The following is a 13546-nucleotide window of genomic DNA, read 5'->3' on the forward strand; positions in this document are numbered from 1 at the left end:
TGGCAGACCAAGTTATAATTAAAACGACAACATCAAGACTGCTGTGCACATCAATCCAGGCCTGAGACTGATATCAGAGACATAAAAATCTAATCTGATAAAACCTCAGCAGTGAGAGGAAGTAGATGCCCATTTACTTTAAAAAGCTAGGTTTATTCACACAGTCACCTCGATTTTTAATCCAGTACGACGGCCAGTGTTTTGGTTCTCTCTAAAGAGAAAACTGAAGGGCATCACAGACTTGACCCACCAGGCACCGAACAAAAATTCTAACTCCTTGAGGCAGGCACTTTGTTCTTCTACAAGTGTCAACACAGTAGGCAAGTGTCATACTCTTTGTGTCAAAATGATTTTTCTTTTACTCCAATTCTCTATTACTTTATAAGAAATGTTAATAAGGATAAACAGAAATTAATTAAGCTAATACTTTAAAAACGTTATTCATCTGATGTAGCAGCACTCATAACACTCACATGTGAAGTGCTGCTTCCATGATGAACACTGCTGAACTCTTAGCACCTAAAGACGCGATACCTCTCACAGCTGATCACTGAGACACTCCAGACCACCGTGGGGCTTCCCAACGCCCAGTCTTCTTCCTACCCAGTGGAGGCATAAAATGTCAGGTTTTTGAGTCCCGAAAATTTAGAATTCTTTAAGGACCTTCTTAGGCTGAAGCTTCACAAAGCCAAGCAGTAGCAGCCCGAGGGACCTCAGGCGTTCAAAGACTTCAGTGTACCTACCACGTTGGAAATGTTTCCCAAACCCCAAAGGCTGGAAATGGTATGCATCGGCTAACTCTAAAGCAGCGTTGGTCCCACAGAACTTTCTGTGATCTTGGAAATGTTCTATAAATTGATGTAGTCCAACATGCTAGCCATTAGTTGTATGTGGCAAACTGGACATTTGAGATGTAGTTAGTATAACTGATAAACTGAATTTTTAATTTTAATCAAGTTAAAATTAAACAGCCACAAATGGCTAGTGGTAACTACATTGACCAGCACAGCTCTAAAGCATCAAGGCTTTCAGTAACATGACAACTTTTTGACAAACTAAAGAGGCACGCAATAAATATTTGCCGTCATCGATAACCTCTATCCATCCTCCCTTCTAGCTCTTCTCAAGTAAGAACAAACACAGAACTAAAACAGCAACAATCAAAAAGCCCACATGACTTTTTACAGCAATCTCCCTTGAATAAAACTAGTAATCTTTAATATATACGAGTGGCATAGTCAAAGATGAAAATAAACTAAAGCCAGCAAAACAAAGAATTAGAAATAAGCATACTAGAAGTTATTTATGTTTAATGCTTAAAAGTCTGAATGCACAAACAATCTACCATTATAGAAGTACTGGTGGTCAATACAATGCATTAGAACTATGTACAATGCACAGTTTAGTATCAAAATCTTTCTACACTGTAGAGTTTTACGAAACTGTTAAAGACATCAAACACTAAGCACTTAAGACACCATTTTTTTTTTCCTGCTACCACATTAGGAACGTCAATGGACAATCCATTTCAACTTGCAGCATCCATCCATTTCTAGTATGAAATTAAGTAATTTTCTACTTATACAATAAAGTTTATCTACACAGTTCTCTTGATTTTGATCCATAGCAGCAAAGGCACTGTACATCAGCAGATCCACAGACTTAAAAGATTTTTAAAGCATTCAAACAAAAAATAATAATAAAAAAAAAGGAGTCACATATCATAGTTTTAACAGCAACAACAACAACATAAAAGTTAACAACAATGTTTCTGGCACAATGGCACAGCCTGTGTCCATTTCAGGGACATCCAGCTAAGACATGGAAAGAACCGGAGGTAAAGAAAGCAAGTTCTCATCCCAGGTGAGAGTCCATTCTTTCTGATTTTCAGAGGGAGGTCCTTGCAAATCCTTTGCTCCTTGTCTTGTAAAAGACTTGACTTGCACAGTGGGAGGAATCCTCCCCTGAATCTGTGCAGTTCCCAAAGAACATGCCAAAAAATAACCCATCATTTCTCGTGTTGACAAAACTACCCAAAGGTATACATCTCCCTCTGCAAAGAAATGTGGCAAAAATACCCAGAAGGGATTAAGTTCTCCCTCTGAGGCCAAATTTAATTTGTTCATTTGTCTATAATACAATAAAAAAAGGGAATTAAAAACATATTACAAAGACACTTGTCAACAAGTCAAAAAAAGAAAAAAAGAAAAAGTCCAATTACTTTTATCGAATATAATCTAAAGCTATAGATATATTGGTTAAAGTTGTCCAAATAGACTCAAATGAATATGACATGGTCTGTCACCTTCTAATTATTCAAATTTCCAAACATCTTTAAAATAAGTAAAAAACAAAAACATCTAACAACACAGCAACATATTGCTTCCATATGTAATTATACATTTCACATCTCTATACAGTCATTAGTCTACATTTAGTGACATTTTTAATCAGTTATTTTAAACCTTCCTTTCCCCTCCTTTGCCAAAAAAAGGGGGGGAGGGGTATCAAATACATCGCATCTTCATTATCAATGCAGGAGCAGACAGCTTTATTTAGTCAGTCATTGTTAGAAAGCCTTCTTTAAACAAAATAAATATATTACAGATATAATACATAATTAAAGATTCCTTTCACTGTTAAGTAGGGTTTATCCATGTTCTTCCGAGTAGATAGCTGAAGATTTGGTATCACAGGTTCTTAACGAGTATTCACAATTCAACAGCAGGAAGGAAGTGGGGGAAGGCGGGGACTGAGCTCCACGACTGCAACGAGTACTGGAAATCCTTGGTTTCGGATGCGGGGGAACAGAAGGATGACAGAACAAAGTGCTACAAGGAGGAGTCCAGTTCGCATGAAGATTTGTCCTTAATAAATAACTTCATAAACCGTGGCCTTCTTATCCCCAGAGCCAGTGACAATGTATTTGTCATCCACAGAAATGTCACAGCTGAGCACCGATGAGGATTCTTTGGACTGGGAAGAGACACACGAACACGTTAAAGACTGAAAGAAAACCCATGAACACTGAGAGGCAGGCCTGGAGGATCTGGAGCAAAAAGAAGCATAACATGTTCCCTCGACCAAAACAGGAGCCCAAGCGAGGAAAGGCAGTCCTGGACGCTGATGAAGGAAGGCTCTACTTCAAATCCCAGTCTCCAGCTAAGAGCACAGGGTTCTCAGTGTGAAAACCCTCACCTTCACTCGGATGGCTTGGATGTAGACGGAGCTGCAGAATGCTAGACACGTCACTTAACCTGTCTCGGCCCTCACCTTCCGTAAAAGAGCTAATTAGGTAAAGGCAGCTTACCTGTCTGCCACGACAGAAGGTGGCCTCGGAGTCCAGGTGAGGTAATAGTGGGGAACCATATTGAAAATACTATAGTTTTTGAGATAGGGAATATAAAAATATTTCAACATAAAACCTCGTTGTCCCCTATGTAAAAACAGAATATAAATGTGCAAGTGGGGAGGAGTTCAATAGTTAGGAAGAAAAATGTTACCACTCTTATTAGAGCTCCAAATACCATGTTCAACTACACCCACTGCAAAGCAGTCACGGTTAACTTTTAACTAAACTGTGCTAAACAAACAAACAAAGCCCACAGGATTTTAACTGGGACTTTGAACGTTTGACACGCAGATGCTAACCTACTACCAGTGTTTCTCAAACTTTTGGAACGCAACCTGTAATAAATACATTTTACTTCACAACCCAGAGACCCGAGACGTAATTTTACTTCATAACCCAGAGAAACGAGATATAATACTCATACTCACTACAAAAAATATACTCTTAACATTTTTTATTTAATTTTTTTAAAAAGTGCTGGTTGGGACCATCTAAAAGGTTGTGATCGACAATACAAAAACCACTGTATTACATTATAAACTTCACGACAGTAAGAATCTGCTATTTTTGTCCTATGATCTTGCATAGTACTTTCACTCAATATATGCAGTTTTAGATTCAAATGAATTAATCTCCCCTACGACGTAGTACCACATGGTCAAGAAAACTGCAACGCTGTTATGTTATTCCTAAAAACAGACCACCACCTAGAAAATAACATCCTAAATACAGAAGGTTAAAAAGGAAATCTTCTTTAACTTGCCTATGAAATTCTCACCTACTAGCAAGAGAGAAGAGAGAGATCTGTATGTGACTGTGTATCATGCCTACAATCTGGTTCTCCTGCAAATAATTCCACAAAGTACCACTGAGTTAATAAGAATAAAAGCTCATAAAATTAATCAAGATTCATTACACTTTTCCACAGCACTCTTTTGGGGGCGGGAAATCAGCAATAACAACACGAATGAATAGTCAAGCAAAATGCTCAAATTTTAAACAAAAATTTTAAAAGCCATAATTAAAATTAAATAAATAAATAAATTTCACAGAAGACATGAAACTGCTACTCTAACATGTAAAAAGGGATGGGGTGTGAAGAGCTAGTTAGGGCCACGGGCACGGCACCTGGGCTCTGAGCTCAGAGAGAAATGGACACAACTCCTGTCTGCACAGCTTGCAGCTGTGACCCTAGTCTCCCCCTCAGGCACAGTTTTCCCCTCTGTGCGATGGGAGTAACACTAGCTCCTACCTCCTAGGACACGTCCGTGCGTCATTAACCTGCGAGAAGGCACAGAGAACCATGCAGTGAGCGCACAGTCGGTGAAGGCTACATAAGTGAAGTGTTACCTGGAATATACTGGCCCCGTAAGGTGTTCTCCAGGCATTCAGAAGGTTGTCCTTTCCCGTGCTTACAAACCATTTGCCTATAGGAACAGGGTTTCAAAAAAGGTAGTGTTTATTCCTTGGTCAGAGTCCTCAGACTTGTGTTACAGAGCGTCAAATGATACACAGGAAACTCACCTAATCTAATCTGCAACAAATAAGAGTTTCTTTTCGTTGGAAAAATAAAGCCCACTCTCCTAGATTTAATGAGTCATTTATACTCAGGACAAGGATAAAGTGGATAAACTGCAGAAAATTACATGGTATTTGGGAAGTAGGCATGCGTGAGGAGGTAATATAATTCTGAAGAGGGACATGTCAATGAACTGAAGACCGGACTTGAAGTGAATCAGGAGGAAGGAGGAATGACAGGCAGTGGACGCCAGGGGCCTGCTTACCACAATGGGCGAACTTGAGTGACAGGACGCAGCTCTCGTGGAGATGGAGCTGGTACTTGTCGGGCTTGGTGACGTGCAGCACCTCCACGTTGCTGTTCTCCATCCCCACCGCCAGCCACTCTCCAGTTGGGCAGTAGCCCAGAGAAAAGATCTAGAATTAAAACAGGTGACGGTGATGGTGGCTATAGAGGACACACTTCCTTTAAAGGGGAGGCACTGCTTTCTCTGGGGATACTACTTAAATAATGAAGGAAATCAAGATAATGTGAATTGTACAGGAAGAAATCAAAGTCAAAGGTGTGATCCCAAGTAATGAGTCAGATCTCCACAATCTAACTTACTAATCTATTGTGTGAAATTCAAAGATCTATAGAGTAATGGTCATTGAAATAAAAACCTGCTAAAAGCCTGTAATAAATGAAATTTTTTCTGTCCTTCAATAAAATATATACTGTTGTATTTTGACAGAAAACAACAAAATTTTTAGTTATCTAATTCAGAGTAAAAGTGACTCTGTCATGTGGTCAATGAATCGCCACTGAAGTCTCTCACATATTTCACAAAACCAGGTCTCTAAAATGTCACGTGCACGAGTGCACACCTGGGAGGTGAAGTCGTGCTGCTGCAGCTGCCGCCCTTCGCGCAGGTCCCAGGACCGGACCGTGTTGTCCAAGCCGCCCGTCCAGAGCTTGGTGCCATCGTTAGAAATGTCAATACAGCTGGCCCCGTCTGTGTGGCCCTGGAATTGCCTGAAGATGTCAACATGGAGAAAAGTCCTTCAACAGTTAATTTTTAGGTGAACTCAGTTTAGAATTCCTCAGCCATCAATTTCATTACAGGCCCTATGCGTAGCTTTCCTTTTGGTTTATTATATTTTCTATTATTCAAAGTATTAACAAAGCATATACGTAGAGAGATTTAAAGTTTAACTGAGATGCTGAATCTCCTGCACGTTTTGTTTATTTTTGAACACTTAGGAAGTCCTCTTCAAATTACTCTTATGCTAAAAACAACCGAAACAACTGACGGAAGAAATTCTCCACCTGAATCAAAAGAAAACACAGCCACATGAAAATGAACTAATCCAAGATACAACCTGAGACCTATTCTGTCGGTGTGATGTGAAAGAAGGCGAGAATTTCAGAGGGTGCGAGGAGTCGTTTCCCTTCTAAAAGCTCTGGGGATGGGCACAGTGAGCAGCAGAACAAATCCTGCCAGCGAGCAACAACGCAACTGTAGGAGGCTGTGCAGGATGAGAGGCCGTGCTCTCAAGGAAGGAGCGTGGAAAGCACCTCAGTGTGACTCTCAGCTGCCCCAGGAGCAGGTAAAATGTACGAAAGACACGGGGGCTGGGGCCTCGAAGCAGTTCCTCATAAGAGCCTTACTCAAAAGGGGAAAAAGTGATTGACTGTTTTGTTTTTGGAATCATTTATAGAGTTCCGTCCTGCAAAATATATTACAGACAGACAGCAGGGGCCTCTTCTCCTTCCACCCTCCCCTGGACCTGTAGCTGGGCTCCACTACACCCTCTGCACACCCGTTAGCGGATCACACCTCTGGTTTCCTGCTCTCTCAGGTGCTGACATCTGGAGACACACGTGTTTCAGGGCTTTTCCTATCAGTGCCGATCCTACACAACCTCATTTCTAAACAAACAGTTATGTCTATCCATCCTGTAAGGTGGGACAACAGATTATCTAGATCATTTCAGGCTGAGGCGCACCCAACACAATGCCTGGGCCCAGGGTAAGAGCTCAATGATCATTTGTCGAAGGAAAGAACGTGTCAGATACACACAGCACCAAGGACTGCGCCACGCACTGTGAACCTTCTCAGTGAGTACCTACTGACAACGATGGTTTGTTAGCACAGGTGGCAAACTACATAAGTCTAACGAGCTCATGAGGTCACGGGCACCTTATGTGCATTAATTATGTAAAACTGACCTCCTGGGACTTCCCTCGTAGTGCAGTGGTTAAGAATCCGCCTGCCAATGCAGGGGACACGGGTTCGAGCCCTGGTCCGGGAAGATCTCACATGCCACAGTACCACAAAGCCCGTGTGCCACAACTACTGAGCTTGTGCTCTAGAGTCCGTGAGCCACAACTACTGAGCCTGTGTGCCACAACTACTGAAGCCTGCGTGCCTAGAGCCCGTGCTCTGCAACAAGAGAAGTCACCGCAATGAGAAGCCCGAGCACTGCAACAAAGACCCAACACAGCCAAAGATAAATAAATACATAAATAAATTTATAGAAAAGAAAAATAAATAAAACCGACCTCCTATTTTAAAACCTGAATTGGTGATGCTTAGTATAATTAAAAAAAAAAAGAAAGAAAACAACCCCTCATCCGATAAAGTTCAAATGGTGCAGAAAACAAGATTTTACAGCATCTTAAAACGGTCCTATTCTTAACAATTTTTAGTAAGACAGTTATGTTTCATCTTTTTAAAAAGACACACACACAGCTCTCTGGCACAGCACAGGTAAATCCAGTGCCCTGGTCAGGGACCCTGCTGACCCACCTCACCAGCGTCTGGTTGTGCAGGTCCCACACGGCGATGTTGCCGTCGCTGCAGCACGAGAAGCAGACCTTGGAGTCGGGGCTGATGGCCAAGGCGTAGCAGGCGGGGGCCGAGGACGTCAGCTCTGCCTTGATGCGCGGGGTGGGAGCCGCCAGGTCCCAAATGGACAGGGTACTGGCTTCCCCTCCCACAATTAGGGTGCGACCATCAGGGAGCAATCGGCAGGAACGGATGTAGTTATCCCTGTTCTGTAGAGACAAAACCCATCAAGAGGTTATTCATGAGGAAAGGAAAACAGCATTAACATGAGAGCAAAAATCCATAAAAGTATTGTGTTCCTTCCTGGTTTCAATGAGCTATTTTCACTTATGACAATGATAAAGTGGATTAACGCTAGTAAATTACATGAAATTAAGGAAGTACTTAAACTTGATCTACAAAATTCAGTACTGAGATATTTAATCTTAATTAGCATGAAAATGCAAAGATCTAGACCCACTCTCGGCACCAGCAAATCAACCCGCCGCCTGGGTCGTTCGCACATGCAGACGCAGCAGCGCTCACAACCCTGGAGGAGCCACACCGGGAACTGGGTACACACGGCCTGGCTGCTGAAAGGCCCTCTTTCTGCTGCCAAACAGGTGCCAGGGAGTTAGAGACCTTGTGGTCCCTTCCGTTTGCTTGGCCCTGCGTTACCTGGCCGAGGGACAGCATGGGCTTGATTAAGCAGCACCAACTGGAGGCAGGGCTTGACCAAGGCGTGTTACGTGACAGAAGACACCACGTCCTCCCAGCTCGTGAGGTTACGGGAGTTTTGTGCAGTCACCTGAAACTGACCTAGCATCGTGCTGCCGCGAAACATGCTACTGCTGGTCTGAGGATGAAAATCAAACTGAAATTTCCTAAATAACCCGAGGACGAATACCCATGAGACAGCTAACGGGGTAGCTAGTGTTTGCCACGTGAAGTATTAAGTTACTCGTCTCACAGTGTGACAGATTCTGATACTTGGGTGCACTCTCACAGAAACCATCGTGGGCTCGTAGTTTTCTTAAACTCCTTTATCAGATAGGAAAGCAAGTGGTCTGCCTGTTCCCATGCACTGGGCAGGGTGAATGAAAACTGCACTGGAGCGAGTGCCACACGTGAAGAACCGGATAAATGTACCTTAAGTAACGGCAAGAAGACACACCTTCTCGTCAGCGCTCCAAGTCAAACAGCACGAACCACTGAAGACAACTACCCGCTTGGGATCAATTCTGTGTGTTGCTGGTACATCCAGGTCCTATTTTCTGCATGAGGGCTTAAACCACGTTCATCCACGTTCACTCACCAGACAGTCGAGCTGAGAGACGGGGCTCTTGTTGCCGGGGTGGCTGATGTCCCAGACCTTGACGCAGCCCTTGCCGCCCGTGTACACGTGTCGCGTGGGGTTGCTGATGGTCACCGCACACACCACCTCCCCGTGGTTCAGGGTGTTGATCTGGCGAGCGTGGCGGGGGATGCCGGGGCCAATGAGGGCGTCCGGGGGGAAGGGGACAGGCTGCATCTGACCGTCCGCAGTAACGTGGAAGGAGTATGCTCTAAGGCAGTGGCGAGGAGAAAAGATAGGAAAGGGAGAATGCAAAAAATGTTACTTAACTGATCACCGTAATGAGACGAGAAATAAAACATTTTCAGTGCTACGTATGATTTGCAAACAAGTCAAATTTACTGAATATGGTGGAAAGAACATAACTTTCAGAGCCACTGAGCTAAATCTATGATCAAATACCGCATCAACTCTTTGCTAGCTGCTGTGTGACATCAGTAGTTACATCACCTCTCTGAACCTTACTTGATTCTGATCTTTAAAATGGAGTGAAGGCTACCTACGCTTCTTAGAGAATAAGATCACCAATGCCCAGCATAGTAACTACTTCTCCAGGGCACTCTATAAACTTGCATTGCCTTCTACTTCAGGTGATTCAGAAGCCTGTGGTAAGATGTTAACCTATAGATCACTTCACTCCAATCAAGTGACTTACTAATGAAAATCTGTAAGCTAAAATGATGAAGTTTTAAGGTGTTAAGAGGATCTAGGCCTAGATACTGAAATGGCATATGACCCACCAAAAAAGGAAAAAAAAATTTGGATTAAGTCCCATCAGACTTGACAATAACAAATCCTAGTAATCCCATCCCCAATGAAGTCAGAACCTAAGAAAGCATCCTGTGTGACTGCCCCAGAGGCCCACCTGTGAGTTCCTATCAGCAGCTCCAACTCCAGGCCATTTCCAGGGAAAACCCTCCAGTTGTGAAAGCATTTGGCTCTAAAACGCAACTTAAGTTAAAGCATCTCCCTCAACAGACACCTCTATTCTTAAGGCACTGAAGTCAGGGAACAGTCAGCAAGTGAGGCTGTTGGGATGCATGTTGGGTTTCAGGAGGCAGGAGATGTCGGTGGTAGGCAGGACCTGTCTTGGGGAACCATCACGGGCAGTAGCCCACTTTGGAGATGATGTCATTGTCTTTGGCACTGAGCTTCAGAATGTGCTCTGTTTATGGGAAGAAGTTTATGAAAGACATACCAAGGGAAAACATTTGTGGGTAGACAAAGGACAGGAGCTTGGACCTATCGGGGAAGTTTTAGAACCAAAACAGTTTACAGTTCCCTAATGCAAAAATCTACAGGCTAGCCACATGCATCAAAATTCAGCCCATTATTGAGGGGACACCATCAACAAAGTCCCAAATGTCCCCAGAAAGGATGCGGCTGTGGCAGATTTGGGGACCAGAGGGCAGAGGGCTTTCTCTCTCTCTGTAAATTACGCAGAGAAGTGGGTTAGAACTGGGCTGTAGAAGAGAAGGAGTATGTCGGACTGCTGAGGGGGAAGTGGTGGGAAGCTGGGAAGACAAGAGACATATTCCCGTGGTCGAGCAACAGACTTGGAGAAATGCTGGATGCGTGGCCTGGGAGAGAGAGATGCTGAGCAGGGCTCTCAGGCTCGGAACCCAGGTGGCTACGTAGGCCACGATACATTAGTGAAGGTGACAGGGAAGCATAACCGAAGGGTACAGATGTGGGGAGGTAAACGGTACGGTTTTCTTCAACCCGAGGGCAGGTGAGAAGCCAAACATCCCAACCAGAAGTTGAGCACTGTGATTCAGAAGAGAGCTCAGGTCAGAAGGATCGATGTGTGCTCATCCACACAGAAGTGACAGCTGAAGCTAAAGGAGCAGGAAAGAGTCATCCTGGGGCAGATCATATAATGAGCAGACTAGATACAAAATTTAAGAAAATGCTTACAACATGTAGGGGACCTCCAGCAAGAGCAGTCAGAGAGGCAGATAATCAGGAGAGACAAGAACACGGAAAGGGGGAGCAGATGGTCAATCACATATTTCTTGGGTTATCCCAGTGCGAGAAGTACTTGGGGATGCAACAGAAAGGACTGGGGAACAACAGAGAAAAAAACCCCACCTACTCCTTATTCTCCAAAAGTTACTTTCTGGGGGCTGGGGGTAGGTGGAAGGTGGGCTGAGGGGTTGATTCATTAGTGAGATACTGACATATATAAAGATTAAAATGTCAGATGGTCAATGCTATGAACAATGGACAGGCCATGTACTCTGGGAATTGGACAAAGTGAGAAGAACAGGGAAATTCATGGCAATGGGGCTGCAATATAAAGAAGAGGTATTAATTTCCTTGGCCAAGAAAGGAAGATGGTATGAGAAGGAGTATGGTACACTGAAGGCCAGAGGGAGGTAGGATGCTTACGCTATTCACTTAGTCAGAAAATATTTATTAAATACCCAATATGAATCAGGTACTATCAGATGCTGGGGAATCAGAGGTGAATAAGATATTCAAAGTCCCTATCCTCCAGAGCCTACATCCCAGAAGGGAAAAGAGCTAATATATAAGCTGATAAATCAGTAACCTCCAACAGCAGTAAATGTGCACTCTCTCTCTCTCTCTCACACACACACTCACACACACACACACACACACACACACACACACACACACACACACACACACACACAGAGTTTCAGATAAAAGAGACGGAAGGCGCGCAGCAAGGTCCGAGGCGGTGTGCAAGCTGAGAGCTGAGGCAGGACCTAGTCTTGCACGCACAGAGAAGGGAGGGGGCGGTCAATGCAAGTCTTAGAAGAAGCAGCAAGGGAGAAAGCCAGGGGCACTCAGGGGAGAGTGACAGGCTGGAGAGGGGTGCAGGGGCCATGGAAAAAGGGCCTCGTAAGCTGTGAGGCAGAGTCCGGCCTGTTATTCCGAGTGGAGTGGGAAGTCACTGGAGACTTGTGTGTGGGGGCAGTGAGCGCCATGATTCAGTTCATGTTTTCAAAAGACTGTTCTGGTTGTTGGGGGAAGCATGGATTGTAGGTGGTAGAACGGAAGAGGGAAAACTAGTCAGGGGGCTAGTGCAGCAAGCTAAGGGGAAGCTAGTAGCCAGGGCTTGAGAGATGGTTAGAAAGCTGGGAACGGATCTGCAATTCCAGATTTCTCTGGGTAGAGGCAGAGAAGGCTGTACTGGATGGCACGTGTGGATCCTGGAGGTGACAGTGAGGGCTGATGACAAGGTCTTCTTTGGGGTCTGTAAGTAGGTAACTGAAGTCGAGAAGGGCAGAGGTTCACTAGAGGTGATGTGGCCCAAGCCCTGAGACAATGTTACTGGGGGCCTGACCTTGTGAACAGCAGTGACACCCAGGATGATGGCAGGCTCTGAGTGGACCAAGTGTCAAGTTTTTAATTAACTGGGAAATCTCCCAGCAAGGCTGAGGAGGGGGTAGAGACCCACGGCACAGGCCTGAAAGGGGTTGGGTTTTCACAAGAAGGTAGAAGGAGTTCAGTTCCGGAAGAGACTGGAAAGGAACAGGAGGTGGGGGAGGGAATCAACCACAGCCTTTATCAGCCCTGCCACTGGCTCCGACTGCTGATGTGAAGTGAATGAAAGGGCACCCTTTGGAGGGCTGCAGGTGAAGGGGTCCCCTCGGGAGTGAGCCAGGCATCCATTCAGGCAAGGAGGGGAAGGCAGTAATGCTTGTAGAGAAAGGCTGAGATTCTGAGGGATGACAATGGAGACAAAGGCTAACTGATTTAGCAATTAAGAGGTCATGACGACTAAATCTTAAAGAAAGAAAAAGGAAGATTATTCCAAGTTTAGAGATGGTGTTATACATTCTTAATGATAATCTCCTCGAAAAGACATCCCTTCTCTCCCCTCTAGAATAACTAAATGGTTTTTAAAGAGCCTTGAGAATTTAAAATAGTTAAGAAATCAGGCACACCGTTTCTCTTGAAGTTTTCAATATGACATTATTCAACTCAACCACAACCACTCTGTGAGCACCTACTATGTTCCTGGAACTCCCTTATTAAGAATTTCAAGAGTCTAATTGCATTAAGGATATAACATAGCCCCGTGTTTACTATTTATATAAGACACTCAAAACTGGAAGAAAGAAAGCTCTAGTACATACTTATCATCAGATTTCAACAAACTCTTTGATGTGTAGCTAGCAAAGAGTACTGGAATGTGTAATGAAAGCCAACCTTCCTAGAAATTAGGGAGGCCCAGGCTTGAAAACCTTTTCTTTTTCTACCTAATTAAATGCATCAATACTCCTTATCCACATATTCTGATTTAGATGTCATGCTGAGATACAGTATCAGGTAAGACACTTGCCTTGCCCATAAGTGGCTTGTAATCTAGGAAGCATGATGGGAAAAGTACAGAAGTGATTACAATACCAGGTGCAAGATGGGAAGGATGAAGTTCTGTGGTAGTTCAAAAACCAAAAATAAAGCTTATGTTTCATGAGAGACATGGTACTGGAGATGGGTTTTAGAGAATGGAAGGATTTTTCCAAAGAGGGAGGA

The 13546-nt window shown here is 43.9% G+C and overlaps 1 protein-coding gene across 10 annotated transcripts in view; it reads right to left on the reverse strand.

Moving 5' to 3' along the window:
- Positions 1-1277: 1277 nt before the first annotated feature.
- TLE4 (TLE family member 4, transcriptional corepressor) overlaps positions 1278-13546 on the reverse strand; it is a 151250-nt gene continuing 138981 nt past the window's right edge. For all 10 annotated transcript variants that reach the window (XM_032634295.1, XM_032634294.1, XM_032634297.1 and 7 more), the window contains 6 exons: positions 8996-9245; positions 7663-7910; positions 5738-5885; positions 5137-5287; positions 4703-4779; positions 1278-2976 (listed from right to left, as the gene is read on the reverse strand). In XM_032634295.1, the coding sequence (XP_032490186.1) occupies positions 2869-2976; positions 4703-4779; positions 5137-5287; positions 5738-5885; positions 7663-7910; positions 8996-9245 (982 nt within the window). In that variant the 3' untranslated portion in view covers positions 1278-2868. The remainder of the gene's footprint in view (positions 2977-4702; positions 4780-5136; positions 5288-5737; positions 5886-7662; positions 7911-8995; positions 9246-13546) is intronic.

This window comes from Phocoena sinus, chromosome 6 (genome assembly GCF_008692025.1).
Source record: "Phocoena sinus isolate mPhoSin1 chromosome 6, mPhoSin1.pri, whole genome shotgun sequence".
NCBI lineage: Eukaryota > Metazoa > Chordata > Mammalia > Artiodactyla > Phocoenidae > Phocoena > Phocoena sinus.